The sequence below is a fragment of the Cydia fagiglandana genome, chromosome 6 (genome assembly GCF_963556715.1).
Source record: "Cydia fagiglandana chromosome 6, ilCydFagi1.1, whole genome shotgun sequence".
Taxonomy (NCBI): Eukaryota; Metazoa; Arthropoda; class Insecta; order Lepidoptera; family Tortricidae; genus Cydia; species Cydia fagiglandana.
The window spans coordinates 10,068,799-10,087,326 of NC_085937.1; the positions used below are offsets into that span (position 1 = coordinate 10,068,799).

General features: G+C 37.1%; 2 protein-coding genes across 2 annotated transcripts in view; both read right to left on the reverse strand.

Moving 5' to 3' along the window:
- LOC134665150 (uncharacterized) overlaps positions 1–14,094 on the reverse strand; it is a 29,389-nt gene extending 15,295 nt beyond the window's left edge. The window contains exons 1-3 of the mRNA XM_063521996.1: positions 13,710–14,094; positions 12,233–12,350; positions 11,336–11,523 (exon numbers count right to left, since the gene is read on the reverse strand). Coding sequence (XP_063378066.1) covers positions 11,336–11,523; positions 12,233–12,350; positions 13,710–13,782 — 379 coding nt within the window. The 5' untranslated portion in view covers positions 13,783–14,094. The remainder of the gene's footprint in view (positions 1–11,335; positions 11,524–12,232; positions 12,351–13,709) is intronic.
- Positions 14,095–14,513: 419 nt separating this feature from the next.
- Positions 14,514–15,873, reverse strand: LOC134665583 (uncharacterized). The gene is made up of 4 exons (XM_063522552.1): positions 15,660–15,873; positions 15,404–15,541; positions 14,991–15,234; positions 14,514–14,792 (listed from the first exon to the last, which is right to left on the reverse strand). The coding sequence occupies exons 1-4, from the start codon at positions 15,788–15,790 to the stop codon at positions 14,670–14,672; spliced, it is 636 nt and encodes a 211-aa protein (XP_063378622.1). The 5' UTR covers positions 15,791–15,873; the 3' UTR covers positions 14,514–14,669.
- Positions 15,874–18,528: the final 2,655 nt, after the last annotated feature.

Here is an 18,528-nt window from a genome sequence, read left to right on the forward strand (position 1 = left end):
CTTTACCTATAGATGACAGGAAAACCTATTAGAAATGTGCAGTCAAGCGCGAGTCGGACTTAATGTACGGAACCCTTAATATGCGAGTCCGACTCGCACTTGGCCGGTTTTTTTAAAACTCCTCTTGACGCTTAACCGCTGAACCGATTTCATTGAAATTTGGTATAGAAATAGTTTGCGTCCCGGAACAGGACATAGGATAGATCTTATAACCAAAATAATTTTTTGAAGGTGTGAAAAGTGGCGTGGAAATTTGTACGGGAAATCAATAACCGCTGAACCGATTTATATTAAATTTGGGATGGTCTACATCTTTGATTTAGTTAAAAATGATAAAAAAACATGACTTCAAACCTATACTTAAACAGTATTAACTTCAAGAACTGAATTCTGAATTCCCCCCTACACCTCATTTCACACCTTTAAAGGATGATTTTTTAGATAACTTATTATGTCCTGTCTCGGGACTCAAAATATATGTGTACTAAATTTAAATTAAAACTGTTCAGCAGTTTAAGCGTGAAGAGGAGTTTAAAATAAAGTATTTTAATAAGTTTATATGTTTTTCCTTGGAATGGTGTCAATGTGATACCATAACTAAATTTAGTACAGCGAATTTATACGAAAACGATACCAAACATGGCCTCGTAGCTTTACTGTTGTAGAAGTCAAAATAAAATTGAGAGCCCTAAATTCTTATTACTTGGCCAAACTTGTGTAGAAGGAAAAGGAAAAATAAAAGTCTTCAGCAGGAATATAAGACACAAATATAATTTTGTTTTTGCGTTACTATTTCAATCATCAAATATAAACATACCTTGATTATATTATTCTAGTAAGATCCTCATAGATAAACAAAAACATTTACTTAAAAAATTACAAGGTCGAAATGTCACGGAACTTGTGAGAGTAATATGTGAAAAATAAAAACTTTTATGACAAAAAAATCTGGACACAATTTAAGAAGCATCCAATTGCGTCGAGGAATCATCTGTATTTTTGCTTGTTTCATTACCTACTCGCTTCTTTTTTTGTCCTTTGTATTCTGTAGCAATTTGTTAGATCTGAAAATAAAGATAACTTGCGTCGTCACGGATGTCGATTTATAGGTTTTAGGGAGTGCAGAATTCGAAAACGATGATCATTTTATAATCCAAGATGGCGGCTACGTATTTTGTCATAAAAGTCGTCATGAATATCGTTTTATAGGTTTTAGGAAGTGCCGATTTCGAAAATGATGACCAGTTTGGAATCCAAGATGTGTGCCGTGCACTTTGTCATAAAAGTCGTCATGGATATCGTTTTATAGGTTTCAGGGAGTGCAGAATTCGAAAATATTGACCATTTTGGATTCCAAGATGTCTGCCGTGCACTTTGTCATATAAGCCGTCATAGATGTTGATTTATAGGTGTTAGGAAGAGCAGATTTCGAAAATGATGACCATGACCAATAAAACGACATCCATGTCGAGTTTTAACATAGTGCATGGCCGCCATCTTGGATTCCAAAATAGTCATCATTTTCGAAATCAGGGCCCCCTAAAACCTATAAAACGACACCCATGACAACTTTTATGACATAGTGCATGGCCGCCATTTTGGATTCCAAAATGGCCATCATTTTCGAAATTGCGTCCCCTAAAACCTATAAAACGACATTCATGACGACTTTTGTGATATAGTGCATGGCCGCCATCTTGGAATCCAAAATGGTCATCGTTTTCGAAATCTGCGCCCCCTAAAACCTATAAAACGACACCCATGACGACTTTTACGACATAGTGCATGGCCACCATTTTGGAACCCAAAATGGTCATCATTTTCTAAATCTGCGCCCCCCAAAACCTATAAAACGACACCCATGACAACTTTTATGACATAGTGCATGGACGCCATTTTGGAATCGAAAATGGTTATCATTTTCGAAATCTGCGTCCCCTAAAACCTATAAAACGACATTCATGACGACTTTTGTGACATAGTGCATGGCCGCCATCTTGGAATCCAAAATGGTCATCATTTTCGAAATCTGCGCTCCCTAAAACCAATAAAACGACACCCATGACGACTTTTATGACATAGTGCATGGCCACCATTTTGGAATCCAAAATGGTCATCATTTTCTAAATCTGCGCCCCCCAAAACCTATAAAACGACATCCATGACGACTTTTATGACATAGTGCATGGCCGCCATCTTGGAATCCAAAATGGTCATCGTTTTCGAAATCTGCGCCCCCTAAAACCTATAAAACGACACCCATGACGACTTTTATGACATAGTGCATGGCCACCATTTTGGAATCCAAAATGGTCATCATTTTCTAAATCTGCGCCCCCCAAAACCTATAAAACGACACCCATGACAACTTTTATGACATAGTGCATGGCCGCCATTTTGGAATCGAAAATGGTTATCATTTACGAAATCTGCGCCCCCCAAAACCTATAAAACGACACCCATGACGACTTTTATGACATAGTGCATGGCCGCCATTCTGGATTCCAAAATGGTCATCAGTTTCGAAAGCGGGGCCCCCTAAAACCTATAAAACAACATCCATGACGACTTTTATGACATAGTGCATGGCCGCCATCTTGGAATCCAAAATGGTCATCGTTTTCGAAATCTGCGCCCCCTAAAACCTATAAAACGACACCCATGACGACTTTTATGACATAGTGCATGGCCGCCATTTTGGATTTCAAAATGGTCATCATTTTCTAAATCGGGGCCCCCTAAAACCTATAAAACGACATCCATGACGACTTTTATGACATAGTGCATGGCTGCCATCTTGGAATCCAAAATGGTCATCGTTTTCGAAATCTGCGCCCCCTAAAACCTATAAAACGACACCCATGACGACTTTTATGACATAGTGCATGGCCGCCATTTTGGATTTCAAAATGGTCATCATTTTCTAAATCGGGGCCCCCTAAAACCTATAAAACGACATCCATGACGACTTTTATGACATAGTGCATGGCCGCCATCTTGGAATCCAAAATGGTCATCATTTTTGAAATCTGCGCCTCCTAAAACCTATAAAACGACACCCATGACGACTTTTATGGCATAGTGCATGGCCGCCATTTTGGATTCCAAAATGGTCATCATTTTCAAAATTGGGGCCCCCTAAAACGTATAAAACGACATCCATGACGACTTTTATAACACAGTGCATGGCCGCCATTTTGGATTCCAAAATGGTCATCATTTTCGAAATCGACACCCATCTCGACTTTTATGACAAAGTGTTTGGCTACCATCTGCATGCAAGACATTTCTATTATTTTTACGTACAAAAATGGCCCCCTGACAACTTCCAACCGAGAATTAATCGATAATTTATTCGATTAATATTCAGATTAATTCAATTTCAATCTATGTTAGGTCGACTAAACTAATCGCGATTAAAATTTGAGGATTAACGTCGAATAAACAGTTAATCTATTAAGTCCCATCTCTGACCACGGCATTTCTACACTTTGAGAATATCTGAAAACAAATGAACACAAGGAGCCATTTTGCAAATCCAGTAACTTTGTTATTACTTTTGACAGCGCGTGTCATGTGTCTACACAGAGTCGACACAAAGTCGAAACATTTGCGACTACTTTGTGACTGCAATATTTCTCAGCCTTAAACCATATTTATACATCATAAATTCATAATTAACAAGTTTCGTAGTATGTAAAGCGTTATTTCTGTTATTTGAGTATAGTATACGCATCGAAGTACTAAAAATGCATCAAATAATATATTGATGAACACAGGCACTGAGAAGTAAACAATTTCATTTCCGGCTAAACTAAAACAATGTGGTGGCGCGTTGATTATATTACACTTAGTTTATCAAATCACTCGAGCAGTTTAATTCCCCATAATAATTTAAGTCCTATTGTAATATAAATGCAAACAATATATAATTACGTCTTGTAATCCGTTTTAGGGATGGCGTATTAATGTCACTTATTTTTATTAAGTATTTTTCCATCTGACAGTTTCCATTTGACAGGAACAAAATGAACGAATGAACGAATGATTTTGGCATAAAGTAGTCGCAAACCCGAAACAATGTGTGCACACGGCGACCACACTTTATGTCACTTTGTGTCATGTGTCGACCCTTCCCCATTTCTGGTAACTGTGTCGACACGGCGACGACTCTGCGACTGGAATTGTGACCGAAACAGACGGTGTCGACACAAGATGTGTCTACACCGCGTCGTAACGGCGACTGGAAATGGTTGTATGGGAGGTGAACATTTCCGAGCATATTGGAGAAAAAATTCATTGGTACGAGCCGGGGTTTGAACCCGCGACCTCCGGATTGAAAGTCGCACGCTCTTACCGCTAGGCCACCAGCGCTTATAACCAGTTTTAGTTTAGTTACTTTACTTATTTATTTCTGTCAATTCATAGTGCCTAAAGTGGGTTTGCACTTTTGCAGATGGGTGCACCAGACTGGTGCCACCAGGTACCTAGGTACATATGTGGTAAACAAAAAGTTACAAAGAAAATAAAGATAATGTTGGAACTAGTTAGCAATAGTTGAAATTCAGCTTAATGTCACTATTATATGACAATGTTCAAATTTCAGTTCGATAAAACTGACACATAAAACCCTGTACCTAATATTGGGCCAGCGATATATCAGATTATTTGCCTAAAGGGATTCCCCGCGCTTTGCCCATTCCCTTTGTACTGATAGATATGAACCCGATATAACAGGAATATGTCCGAGTTCATTGTTTCTGTCCTATATTTCATACGGCGTACAGGAAGGCGGCAATAATAAAATGTATGCCAATGTTTGTCGAAGGTCATATTTACTCTCCCCGCCGGTCATTGCATTATTCATAATGCGACCTAAAGGGAGCTAATGACTAATGATGTCTGGATGTATACATACATTATATTAATAATGTTTTGATAGTTGATTACAGTGAAAGTCCGTTTCATAACTGGCTTGGGGGTCAAAGTTTTACCTACTGTAACTATTCCCAAACGGCTCCTGCCGTTCCTGGCAGTTAGGTGTTAAAACTGGTTATTTCAATAGAAATTATGGGTAATTTGGTTAATTATGAGACATGAATCTGAAGCTATACGCTATACCTCGGGTTTGACCACATAAATATAAATAAATATAACTAAAGGATATCGAATATCTTATTCGTCAAAACTTATTAAGAAATTACATATAATTCAGAACCGGACGAATAAGATTTAAAAAAAAGAAAATTATAAAATCTCAAGCATATATATATTTATATGTATATAGTACGAAGTCGTCGTCAGTTTTTATTTACCCAATTTGAATTAGGCTCTTATGCTAGTCTTAAGACTTAAATAAATTGGCATTTTTAAAAAAAAGCAAATCCCGAAGTATGTACTGCTTAAATTCGGATATTCACTGTGACTGGGATGAATGATTGTTGCTAAAATTACGAAGTGTTTGCGCCGCATAATTGTTGTGTAAATGGACGGAATTGTTCCGGCGCAGCATCCTCATTAAACTAGGGAGCCAATTAATCCCGTGCTATTTCTCGGCATAGGTAAACTTGCAGCGCGGTTTTACAGCACGGTCGGTAAATAAAACGAAAAACTTCGATACACAACAGACTGCAACCGGTATACAAAAAAGCGTCGTTTTAATCCGACTTTTATATGTAAGTTTTCAGTCTGTGTAGTGTACCTATAAAGTGTATCTTTGTATTTTTTGTGTAGGTACCTTTAGGTACTTAAGATCTCTTTCATGTGAAAATTCATGTAAGTCATTGGAATTCAGTTTAAGGATGATCTCACGACAAATAGCTCCGGTGATACAAATCGAATATGGTGTGGTATTTATGAAATTTGTATTGACAGGTTGACAATACCGATACTCCTAATGCAGCATATATTTTGAACCAATTTGTGATGTTTTGAGGAAGGTAAGTACATTTCGTTCAGACATGACTAACTGCAAGCATTGCATGACGCTACTAAACTCACGCGTCCTACAGACGTTCGAGAAACACTGACTAAGCATGATTAGCAAATTGAGCTTCATTTGTCAGTTCAATGTACTTATTTTCAGGTATATAGGTGCCATAGAAAATAACTATTCAATTTAAAAAAAGCCCTTCCTATTGTGCCAAACAATTCATGTGGAAAAGAGCTGACACTCTTCAAACTGCTGGATCGATTTATATCAAGCATAGCTGAGAACCACCGCAAGGACTCTTAGCTTTCACATTAAAAAAACCGCATCGAAATCGGTCCATCCGTTTGACAGGTACCAGCGATGCCACAGACAGACAGACATTGGTTTGAAACATATATGACACCCATCTTTTTACGTCGGGGATTAATAAGCTTAAATAATATGACGGGTTGAGAACCTCTCCACCTTTTATTAAGTCGGTTAATGAAGAACTGTCATTGAACTCTTGTACCTATAATTACTTATTATTGATGTTCATATTTTAGGTCAAGAGAACTGAGATTTTTTCTACTTTCAAGAGCAATGCAAATACGTCACTGTGTGAAAATTTCTACACAAAATAACCCATTCTCATCATTACTCTTAACTTTTGTAATTTATCACGTCATAGAAAGTCGATGTAGCCATATATATAGATAACTAGCTGTTGCCCGCGACTTCGTCCGCGTGGAATCTTATCTTCAACATTTTACATCTTTAGTACCTATAATTTTCATATCCAAGCAATGTTGAAATTAAGTATTAAGTTGTATGAAGTTTTAAGTCAAGTGGATTTTGATGTTGGTTGCTGAAATTACTTTTCTTGTATTCTCATAATAGGTACCTATGTCCTTATACAAAGATTCAAGTTCCGCATTCCGCACTCACAAAATATCTGATCTCCATACAAACTTTCAACCCCTTTCTCACCACCTTGGGGGATGATTTTCAAAAATGCTTGAATTAGTTTTCATGTTTTTTAATTTATTACCTTTTTTTCCAAAAAGTTAAAGTTCCTAGCTTAAAATTAAATTTACACCCCAAGACGAATTTTCATCCCCTTTTTAGCCCCCTTAGGGATTGAATTTCCAAAAATGTTGCAAATACTTTTTTTTGTAATCGGTTATTATGTATTTCTAAGAATTTTCAAAGCATTTGTAATGGATTCAAACTTTGAACCCCATTTTAACCCTGTTAGGGGATGAATTTTACAAATCGCTTAAATCACTTTTATTGTCTTCTAATAATATCCCCAAATACAAAGATTCAAATCCCGCGCTCGAAAACATGCATGATATCCATACAAACTTTCAACCCCGTTTTCACCACCATAGGGATGAATTTTCAAAAACGCTGAAATTAGTTTTCTTGTATTTTAATATAATACCTTTTTACAAAGTTTCAAGTTCCTAGCTTCAAATAAAATTTGCACCTGAAGACGAACTTTCAACCCCTTTTCAACCCCCTTACGCTACGTCTTACGTAGGCGAACAACGCGCGAACGCGGCGCGGCGCGGCGCGGCGAAATCAATCCTTTGATGCCCATAGAAGTGTCCTACGTAAGCGATCTCGTTGCGAACGCGGTGCGGCGCGATTTGCACGCGAATGTCAGGCGCCGCGTTCGCGCGTTGTTCGCCTACGTAAGACGTAGCGTTAGGGGTTAATTTCCAAGAACGTTGCAATCACTTTTTTTTAATCGGCTATTATGCCTATATACGAAGTTTCGAAGCATTTGTAATGGATTAAAATTTTCAATCCCTTTTTAACCCTGTTAGGGGATGAATTTTACAAAACGCTGAAATTACTTTTCCTGTCTTCTAATAATATCCCTAAATACAAAGATTCAAGTCCACCACTTGAAATTTTTTTTGATATCCATACAAACTTTCAACCCCTTTTTCACCACCTTACGGGATGAAGTTTCAAAAACGCTGAAATTAGTTTTCTTGTATTTTAATAATATATCTTTTTACGAAGTTTCAAATTCCTAGCTTAAAAGAAAACTTTAACCGCTTTAATCGCTTCTTATCTCTTGTACACTTTATAAATGCATACTGGTGTGCAAATTTCAACTTTCTGGCTTTTGTAGTTTCGGCTCTGCGTTGATGAATCAGTCAGTCAGTCAGTCAGTCAGGACACTTGCATTTATATATATAGATTACGCGTGACATCAATTAACGCAGGCACAGAGTCGAATACCGCTGCGAAAGGCCTTCCAGACGGGATGATCAAAATGATAATTTGATTAAAAAAAATTGGCGGCAATCTCATCTAGCGTCTACACGTATACAATTTCATAGAGGAATCGGTGAGTCAATATCCTTCAATTTCATTTTTGCGTCCACACCACATGGTTAAATTGACATTTTAATCAGGATCAGGTGGGGTGATTGTTCCATCTTATGACTGGCCTTCATACAGAGTTTATCGTTATATTCTACTTTAAGTAGCTTAGTAAGATCCTATGAGACATTGGCAATGAAACGCTCAGCTGGTGTTGTTTATTATACCTACCTACTGCCTCTCAACACACATATAATGCTTATAGAACAGAGATTAAGTGACACATATCATCATACCCTAACTATTTATAGTATACGATAAGTCGGCGTAGAGTTAGATTAGACTCTAACCATATTTCATTTCTTCTTTTTTTTATCCTATATTTTCATAAAGTATCAGGCTCAGGATAAATAAAGAGTGAACCCGTTTGGCGAGTGCTGATTTTAAAGAGCCCATCTAGCGGACCTAGGACCCGTCATTAGTGTTGGCTCGTACGTATCGAGTGCATCGATAACATCGGGTAGGGGTAAACTCGATGGAGTATTGCAGTGGTTCGTTGGCATCATTTTTAATTTTCAGCGGTAATTAGAAAAGGTATAAGTATATCCTTAATTATAACAATGCATTGTGCCGGAGATAAAGAAACGCTCTTGCTGGCGTGACCTATTACATACATATTGTGCGTCAACTCTAGTATCCAAGAAGCACTAATTCGTCAGACGACAGGACTAGAATCAACGTAGTGTTCTTTGATATGTCTATGGCATTCGATTTTGTTTCTCATGAGCTATTAATTCAAAAACTTCACAATCTTGGGATAAGAGGACCTACATTAGAATGGCTTAAATCGTACTTAGCAAACAGACGACAATGTGTTGAAATAGGAAGCTCTAAAGACTCAACTATAATCCGTCATAGATCCTCATACATGGAAAACAGCTTAGGTGTCCCACAAGGTAGTGTACTAGGACCACTACTTTTCTTAATTTATATTAATGACCTGCCAGATATCACTACCCACCAATGTACACTTTTTGCTGATGATGTATCCATTTTAATTACATGTGAAGATGAAGAACAGTACAATACTGATATTAATAATACAATTAAAACAGTAATTTATCGGTTAGAGTCTGGCTAACCAAAATTTGTTGACAGAAATTTCGTTGTTGTATCACCAGTTGTTTATGATTTAAAAAAAAAGCTAAAAGTCAGTTGTCAATTTATGTCATTCATTCAAATTGTTTGCGGTTTATAAGGGGTTTATTTTAAATAATATAAATAATTTCTATACTGAGTGAGGTTCGGAAACTATTATTTAAGCTCGTAAATAATTACGACAATGTGCGACGTCGACGTGTAGCGTTGTATAACGAAAAACTGCAATGTTTACTACACCTAACCAAATGTAAACAAATTAGGAGGTTGGTGGTCTATAAATATTTTGATACTTTAAGTACTAGTTCTAACATTTGCTTATTACTTTGATTAAGTACGTGAATTTATTAATGCCTGAATCTCATAAATAGGACAAGTGTACAAAGAAACAGATAAACTAAAAGTGCTGAAAAATATCTATAAAATCTAAATATTGCAACGTAAACATATGCGTTTGTCGTTGACTGTACTTTAAATAGTGGTACAAATTATGTGAGCTGACTTTGAGTGCACGTAAACGTTTATTTCACTTATTTCCTTAGGTACCTTACTTGTGCACAGAATATCAAAAATATTGTCTAGTATCAAAACTATAATTCCTACTACACAAAGTGTGACCAGCCCAAGATTTTTTGAATTTCCCGCCAAAAATTTAGGTAAAATTTCAGTAGCCAGACTCTAACCTTAATAAAACTCAATACATCCAATTTCATAACGCACAAAATAAAGGTAAAATCGCTTATAATGAATCACAAATTAATGAAGTAGATACAGCTAAATTTTTAGGTATTACTGTTGATAAAAACTGTAATTGGAAAAACCAAGTAGATACTGTGTGTGAAAAACTTATCAAATTCGCATATGTTTTGAGAAGATTGCGTAGCATTTCAGCTTGGAGTACAGTACTGATGGCATATCACGGATGTATTGCGTCAAATTTAAGGTATGGCCTTCTTTTATGGGGTAACTGCAGTGACATAAACAGGGCACTTATAGCCCAAAAAAAATGTATAAGAGCAATGTGTGGGGTAGGTCAACGGGAATCATGTAAACCGTTATTCGAAAAACATGAAATTTTGACACTACCTTGCATGTACATTTTTGAGGCAGCAGTTTTTGTAAAAAAATATCCAGATCTATTCAAAAAGGCCAAAGACGTATACAATAGATACACGAGATATCCCAATAAACTTGTATTAGATTTTATTCCGAATAGTTCCCTTTTTATGAAAAATAGTTATTATTTATGTATGAAAATATTTAATGCCCTTCCGGAAAACATCAAACCCCTGCCTCTAAACCCGTTTAAAGCACAGCTGTATCGTTGGCTCAAAAAACAGGTGTTTTACTCTGTAAGTGAGTTGTTCGATATGTAATACCTAGCATTAAATAGAAATATTAGTTTTAAGTTAACAATGTACCTACCTATTAGATTAATAGCTTCAAGATAATATTTGCATGCTTAACCAGCAAAATATGTTTCTGTACGGGAATATATTTCCAATAACACCTTGTTATACCATATTTTATGCAAATAAAGATTTTTTCATTTTCATTTCATTTCATTTTCATTTTCAACGTACAGTCGGATCACGCTAAGTTTCCATGTCAAGTGCTACACGCCAACTGTGGAGCTTATAAGGATATGTCTTTGCGTTCTTACTGCCAAGTTCGTAGAAAGTTATTAGCTTGGTGAGAGTAGAGTTCTGCCATTCAATACTTCCCATAGTAAACGGAGAACGTTCTCGAAAACGCACAGCTCTAGGTCAGTAGGTAGGTATTCTTCTTTACCTGTACGAGTAATATCGTCTCTAGCACTTATCGACTCTGGAAAACTGGTATGCGCCGCGCCAGACGAGCAACATCGACAGGGGGATCGGGGATTCTTCCTCATCCTCTCAATATCAATACTCATTGACTCACCGATAACATGAAGTAGTACATAAGTGGTGGTGGACGGGCTGCGCGCGAACTCCACGGAACACTGGTAGGCGCCGGCGTCGGCAGGCGACACGTCAGGAATCACCAACCGGTGCTCATCCTCTGCCACTATCATCTGGTAGCGCTCGGCCTCCGCTGCCAAGCGCTTGCTTTTCCCTCGTCTGTCATAACTGTTACATATAAAAGGAAATAATATTTTAGTTACAGGCATTATGTGTTTTTTTTTTAAATCATAACATTCATAACTGATCATAACGCTAATTCGAAATTTCTAGGATGGTAGGCACTGTAGGCAGGTATAGCAGCAGCTATCTACATACTTAGGTAATTATGTAATGCGATTATTAGGTACACTGATGGCGCACGTTGGTAGCTCCTATATAGTTATAGAGATCTATTACTTAGTCGCACACATCTAAACCGCAACCATCGCGGTATTTTGCGATCACGTTACAAAGGTACCTAGTAAGCTAGGTAGCTCACCCTATGCTACGCCACCGTACACTGAAATACTCGTACCTCTAGGTTACACCTTGTTAAAGCCGTGTTGGATCCCTCGTGGTACCAGGCGACAACAAACGACAAGTACCTACATACATAGGACGTCGTCGTGGCGTTTCGCGGTAAAGTTACAGGGTAACTCCGCGCTGTGGTAACTAACTATAAGGTAACTATAGCTACCGTCGGAAAGCTTCGAAAATTATGAATTTCCACATGGAAAAATTTCGGAAACTTCTCATATTTTGTATGGGAATCGAAAATTCCAAAATGAAAGTTATTTTGTTTCCTGTGCAATTTCAACTTTTTGGAATCTTTCCCCAACTTGCACAGCTGTGCCCCGCCACCGCTACCACTGAAATATCACTGTAATGTAGGTACCTTGTGAAAGCAGTGTTGGAGCCGTCGCGGTACCAGGCGACCACAAGTAGCTCGTCGTCCCGGTGTTTTGCGGTCACGTTACACGGTAGCTCCGCGCTGTGCCTCGCCACCGCTACCACTGAAAGTTATGACCAATTCCATAAGGTAAGTTTCATCCTGATTACTGGGTATCGTACTTGTAGAATACGGTAATGAGCTAATAGATAGGTAGGTATAAAATTATATCTACTGCAATGTGGGGAATCAACCTTTAGAAGAAAGAATACCTATTAAGTATATAGGTTGGCTCAGACTGATCAAGAACACCTTATAGAATTTAGTACCTGCAGCGTGATATTTCCGTGCATTCAGATAAGTTTTAATCACAAAGGTATGTGGCGGGAATTAGAATAAAAAAAAAAACATAAGACACAAGTGTCGAAGATTCTTTTAAAACTTTAACTTGGACTTGGTAATGTCAGGATCACTATTTACTACTTTTAAAAAGAGCGATGAAGTAGGTAAGTACCTAATTTGATTTGTACCCATGGCGCACATTCCCAAATCGGATAGGAGAGAACGCATCCGCGGAGTAAATGCATCTAGCTCATAAAAAAAACTTACTTACTTACCTTTTTAGGGTTCCGTACCTCAAAAGGAAAAAAACGGAACCCTTATAGGATCACTCGTGCGTCTGTCTGTCTGTCTGTCCGTCTGTCACAGCCGATTTTCTCCGGAACTACTGGACCAATCAAGTTGAAATTTGGTACACATATGTAAGTTTGTGACCCAAATACGGACATGTAACGTAAACAAATGAATTTTAAACATGGGGGCCACTTTTGGGGGGTAAATGAGAAAATTAAAAAAAAAATTTTTTTCATACTATATCATGTTACATATCAAATGAAAGAGCTTATTGTAAGGATCTCAAATATATTTTTTTATAATTTTCGAATAAATAGTTTAGAAGTTATTCAAGAAAATAGGCAAAAAAATATCATCCCCCCCCCCCTTTATCTCCGAAACTACTAGGTCTAAAATTTTGAAAAAAATACATAAAATAGGTCTATACCTATTGATGACAGGAAAACCTATTAGAAATGTACAGTCAAGCGTGAGTCGGACTTAATTACAGTTTTTGACCCGACCCCTACGGATTTTTTAAAGAGATTTCACTCACGTTTCACATAAAAAATACTTTGTTAAAAATTGTGTAATATACGGAACCCTTGGAACGCGAGTCCGACTCGCAATTGGCCGGTTTTTCAATTTACCTTATCCTTAATATTTCTCTTTTGGTTTGTAAAGATGTATCCAAATGTAATAAAAACAAAAGAAAAATTGCCTTCGTTTTTTATATACTTAGTGCACGATTTATATTTATTTGGACACAAACTTTTAGGTATAATAAGTATATTTCATTTGTAATAAACAATACCATATATGTATAAATACCAAGTGTTTTTCAAATAATATAATACACAATACAACATACCTGGTTCCGAGTCCTCTTGCACACTTAATACTATCAAACACGCAATAAAGCACACTGTCAAAAAAACTTTCATAATGTCGCACCAAACTTATTGCACTTTAGGGATTAGTCACGTTCGAAAGGCAGGACATGGCCTGATCGGGTCGAGGAGCGGACACGCGCTTCAATTCGCGCGGCGGGCAAGCAATAAGCGGCGCAGGGACTACCGGCCGGCCGGTCGCGGCCCCGGGCGCTTCCGATCGTGACGTCACGGGCGCCCGCTCAAACACCAGCCGCTCGCTGCACGCTGGCTCATCGTTTACATACCTTATACTTTTTAATTGGTGAGGTCGAAATAATTGGGTCGTCAGTTAGTGATTGTGCAGGGCGGAAATAGACCTATTTTATTTTTTTGAACATGCCCGTCTGAAATAGTTGTCAATAGGTACTGAAGAAAGAGTGACCAAGCTCTCCATGAAGATAAATCACTCCCGAGGCGTTACAATAGATGTGTTAGAATATGGTCAAAGACGTCTAAACTTTCAAAGATATACATATATTTGAGAAATTGGGACAGATAATATACCTCCGTGACTGGATGGCTTAAGTTATGGTTTGAGTCATGTCAGTCAGTCAACATCATCATCATCATTTCAGCCTATATACGTCCCACTGCTGAGCACATACATACATATATTCATTGCATAGGGTTGATTAAGAGTTGATACACATGATTGACTATAAATAAACATTTATTGAACTGAAACATTCAATATTCACATTCACATTTTACTAATCACATTAGTTCATCTTTGATATGTTTATGGCAAAAATAAGAGGTAGATTAACTTCAACCAGTACAATAACATACCTACTATCATGTTTTAAGATTTTTTACCATCAATGCTTGTAAGAACTTTTTAAGTTTAACATGAAAACACTTATTAAAGAGGCTTAAGCTACATACTGAATCTTAAACACTTATTGTTTAAGTTGTTTTATAGATCTAAAAAATAGAACAGCTAACACAGCTATGGCTATACTCCCGACAGTTCCCACAGCCAGTTTCTTTTTATTGGTTTTATTGGACTCTTTTCTCAAGGTCTAAAACAAATGAAACATGTGATAGTTAAATACACAAAGACAAAAGAATAAAATATTTTTTTATAGAAAGACAACTTCAAGAAGCAATTCTAAAAAAACATTAGAGACCTGGTTTTTAGACTCATTTTCTCAAATTCTCTCTCAATGATATAGCTATAAAAACTAGTTTTATATAAGTATTGTTCAGTTTGAAAATACCTTAAACTCTGCATGAAGTGCTATGTCCATAGAGTTCAAAATTGTAGTCATTTCACTCAATGTTGCCAGAGCAATATCAGAAGCATGCTTCTCTTTGTGAAGGAGGCAGTCGGGCAAGTTATCTGCTTTCTTCAATGCGAGGGTATTAGCTAACATGCTCAGGTAAATTCTATACAAGTGTTGAGAGCTCTCCTCCAGCATATCAACTATTTCTATTGGACCTAGACATGGCCGGGTCTCACACCTGCAAGTACAAATACATTATAAAAAATTGGTTAGATACACTAAGTCTAATATTAAGCTAGGCATTGTAGTAAGCCTACTGCTTACTTATGCCAAAAGTGTTTTGTTTACTGCAAGTGCTAGTCTACATAATTATGTCAATGAATAAAATGTTTTTTGTAGATACTTACACTTGTAATTCTTGGTACAGCGGCAAATTTTTTACTTCTTCCAAAATTTTTGTTCTTATGTCTTGATCATCTATTCCAAATTTGATTAAATCTTCATCACTCAGTTCAATTAGAGTTGACTGTCCAATATTGTTAGTCCTGTAATAATATTACTTGGCTACTTATTGTGGGCTACTAATTTCAATAACCCGGATTTTTCTGCCGCGTAGATAGTTTTTATGGATAATATTATGCTATTATGTAGTTAAGTACTTACCGAAAGACGTCGAGATACTTTTCACCTCCCAATCCTATTAGCATTGCACTTACAGCTACGTCAAACTCATTTGGATTTATTTTTGTATCGTTGGCGATAATTGGAACTTCGTCTGAATCGTTCTCTGCCATTATATATTACTGAATTAATTGAAAATTCTAAGTTGAAACGAAATTGAACCCGGCCCGGCTTAGGTGCTCGTGTATATTTATCAAAAATCAAAATATAAAAATGTCAGATTTTGACATCTGTCACACCGGTGTACGTTCAGAAACCAAACATCTTGATGATATCTTGATTAAAGTTAATGTATTTTTTTTACATTTTAATTCAGTCACTCACCATACTTATTTATTCATCACTCATTTTTATTGCAGTTATTCAAAAAGTGCTACTTCACGTAGGTGTTTAGCGTTAGCAAAGTTCGTTTGTGCGAAGTATTGCTTTTTTCTTATCCAAATGTTTTAAAAATACATATATTCGAACGTTCACGTCATGTCCACATGCACCAAAGAGTTTGATTTGAATCAAAGAGAATATTATAATCACTACGTTTTAATGTTCAAAATTTTATAATGACGACACCGGGCTGTATAAAAATCTAATTCATCTTAAATTTCAACTAAGTGACATTATTGCATAAAATGAGTTATCGTGATTTATTGTTGCAATGGATTTATCATCGCTATAGTGCTTTGAAGTTCAAAGGAAAATTCGTAACCGTAAGTGCTGTAAGTGTAATTCTTTATTCAGACAAACACTAGGTTTAAATTTACAGCTGCAGGATGCCAAGACACTTAATACTGTTAATACATAGTCAGTATCATAAACAAACATACATATCTCTAGAATCTTAAATTAAACATATGTATAACTAAGTTACATAGGTAGAGATTTCAGTCATTGCGTCTCACTCTCTCATTAAGCAAAATGTGAGACAAAATACACACTGTACAATCACCTGCAATAATATGTTACTATTCGAAGGCCGCAAAAATATGTGACACGCTCTTATGGCTCTACAAATAAGGTCGTGTCAGATGTTTTTGCGGCGCTCGTTGTGCAACATATTAGTGCAGGTGATTGTACAAAGAAATGGGACAGGTGGAACACCAGTACCACTACCACCCTAAGCAATTTTTTTTTGTGATTTTTTGCAAATGTCGCCTACGTCTCATGAAAGACATCTCAGGACTCGTAATGATTAATAATTACACACTTTGCACACTTGCAATAAAATGAACTATTACCATGTAGGTGTAGGTAGAACTATTACCATGTACCTATCTATGGAAACGTGAGTTGTGTGCTCAAAGATGTACAGTCAGCATCAAATAAGTAGTGACAGCCAAAGAGGCCAAGTTTATCGTAACACACCTTGGTTACCTTGCTTCCGCGGAATACTTTCCGATATAGGTACCTATAGTTTGTCAGAGAACTGTCTCATTTCAATCATAGACAGAGAGAATCATACTACCTTTGTCTTACACTAGTACTAGCACCCAAAAGAAAAGGATGAGTATAGTTATCCTGGTTCTTATTGACTGACAAATTAGTTTGACCAACTATAGGTACATACTTGGCCACTTTGGACGTCACTATATTTGTTGCTGAGTGTACCTAAATTCACCCTCAAGAAGTTACCCCAGCCTTGAGTGCCTTCTACCGTCACGTCGTGACATTGGGTCACGCGTTTTGTAATGGCTCCTCTACACCAGCGGTCGGCAACCTTTTAGCAGCCAAGCTACATAGTAGTTAACGGAGGTGACGCGGGCCGTACTTTGTTAATACATATTTATGACTTTATGAGACATTGTCGTTTGTCACTATTACATCTGAGGCGGCACTCGGGCCGCAGGTTGCCAACCGCTGCTCCACACCATTGGCCATGATGGGCAATTGCAGGTGATCCCGATCGTGTGGAGGGCTTAATGTTCTACAGTGGCCCATGATCAGTGATGATGGAGCGTAATCGCCCTTCTGTCGGTTTTTGGGCAAACATCAAAGGAAGTGGCGGTCAATTGATGATGATTGTGCGCGTCCCACACGATGGAATCATCGCCCATTCTGTAATGGACCATCATTGCCGATGGTGTAGACTTGTAGAGGAGCCATTAGAACATACATATTTTGATGGTTTTTTTTGAAATTTATGCTGAGTTGAGAGGTAAACAGCCTCTCTGATCAAATATTTATATAAAATAAGGGTTACTTAAAAATCTTAAAACTGTGGGACGTCTAAAAACAAAAAAATAAATAAATAAAAGAAGCGGGTTCCTTGTCTAACATTGTTTTTAATCATTTCAGATACTTACTTTTATGCCGTGTTGGTGCCGAATTCATAAAAGGGTAAGTTATTCCTATTTCCTAATTCGTATTTTAAGAATTATTTCGCTTAAAATTTAGTTTTTTCTTTGCAAGTATTATGAAAAACCATACTGTGTATAACTCTGGGGGTAAAATATTTGCAAACTCGAGTCTATTATTCACTCCAGCCTAGGGCTGCCGTGAATATACATATAAACCTCGTTAGCAAAATTAGAAAAGTTCTACCGCGTTTAAATCTATATTTAAACGATTTAAACGCGGTTTAGAGTCTTTCCCCTCCCTTTTTGGGGGGTAGGCACGGTACGATCTCGTAGCTACTGGGCTAAATCAGCTTTGTTTGACCTTACGAACAATCGTGCCAAGCGGCATCGCCTGAGTCAAAAGTGCATACTCACTGCACTCACTTAGCTTACGAGCTCAATTTCAAAAATATCTAAATTTTGAAAGCCTTTATCTCGAATACTATTCAATCTACAGAGACAGTAGACAGTAATCTCGTATTGTAGCAAATTTAGTCTTCTTTAAAAACGTCTCAGGAAGA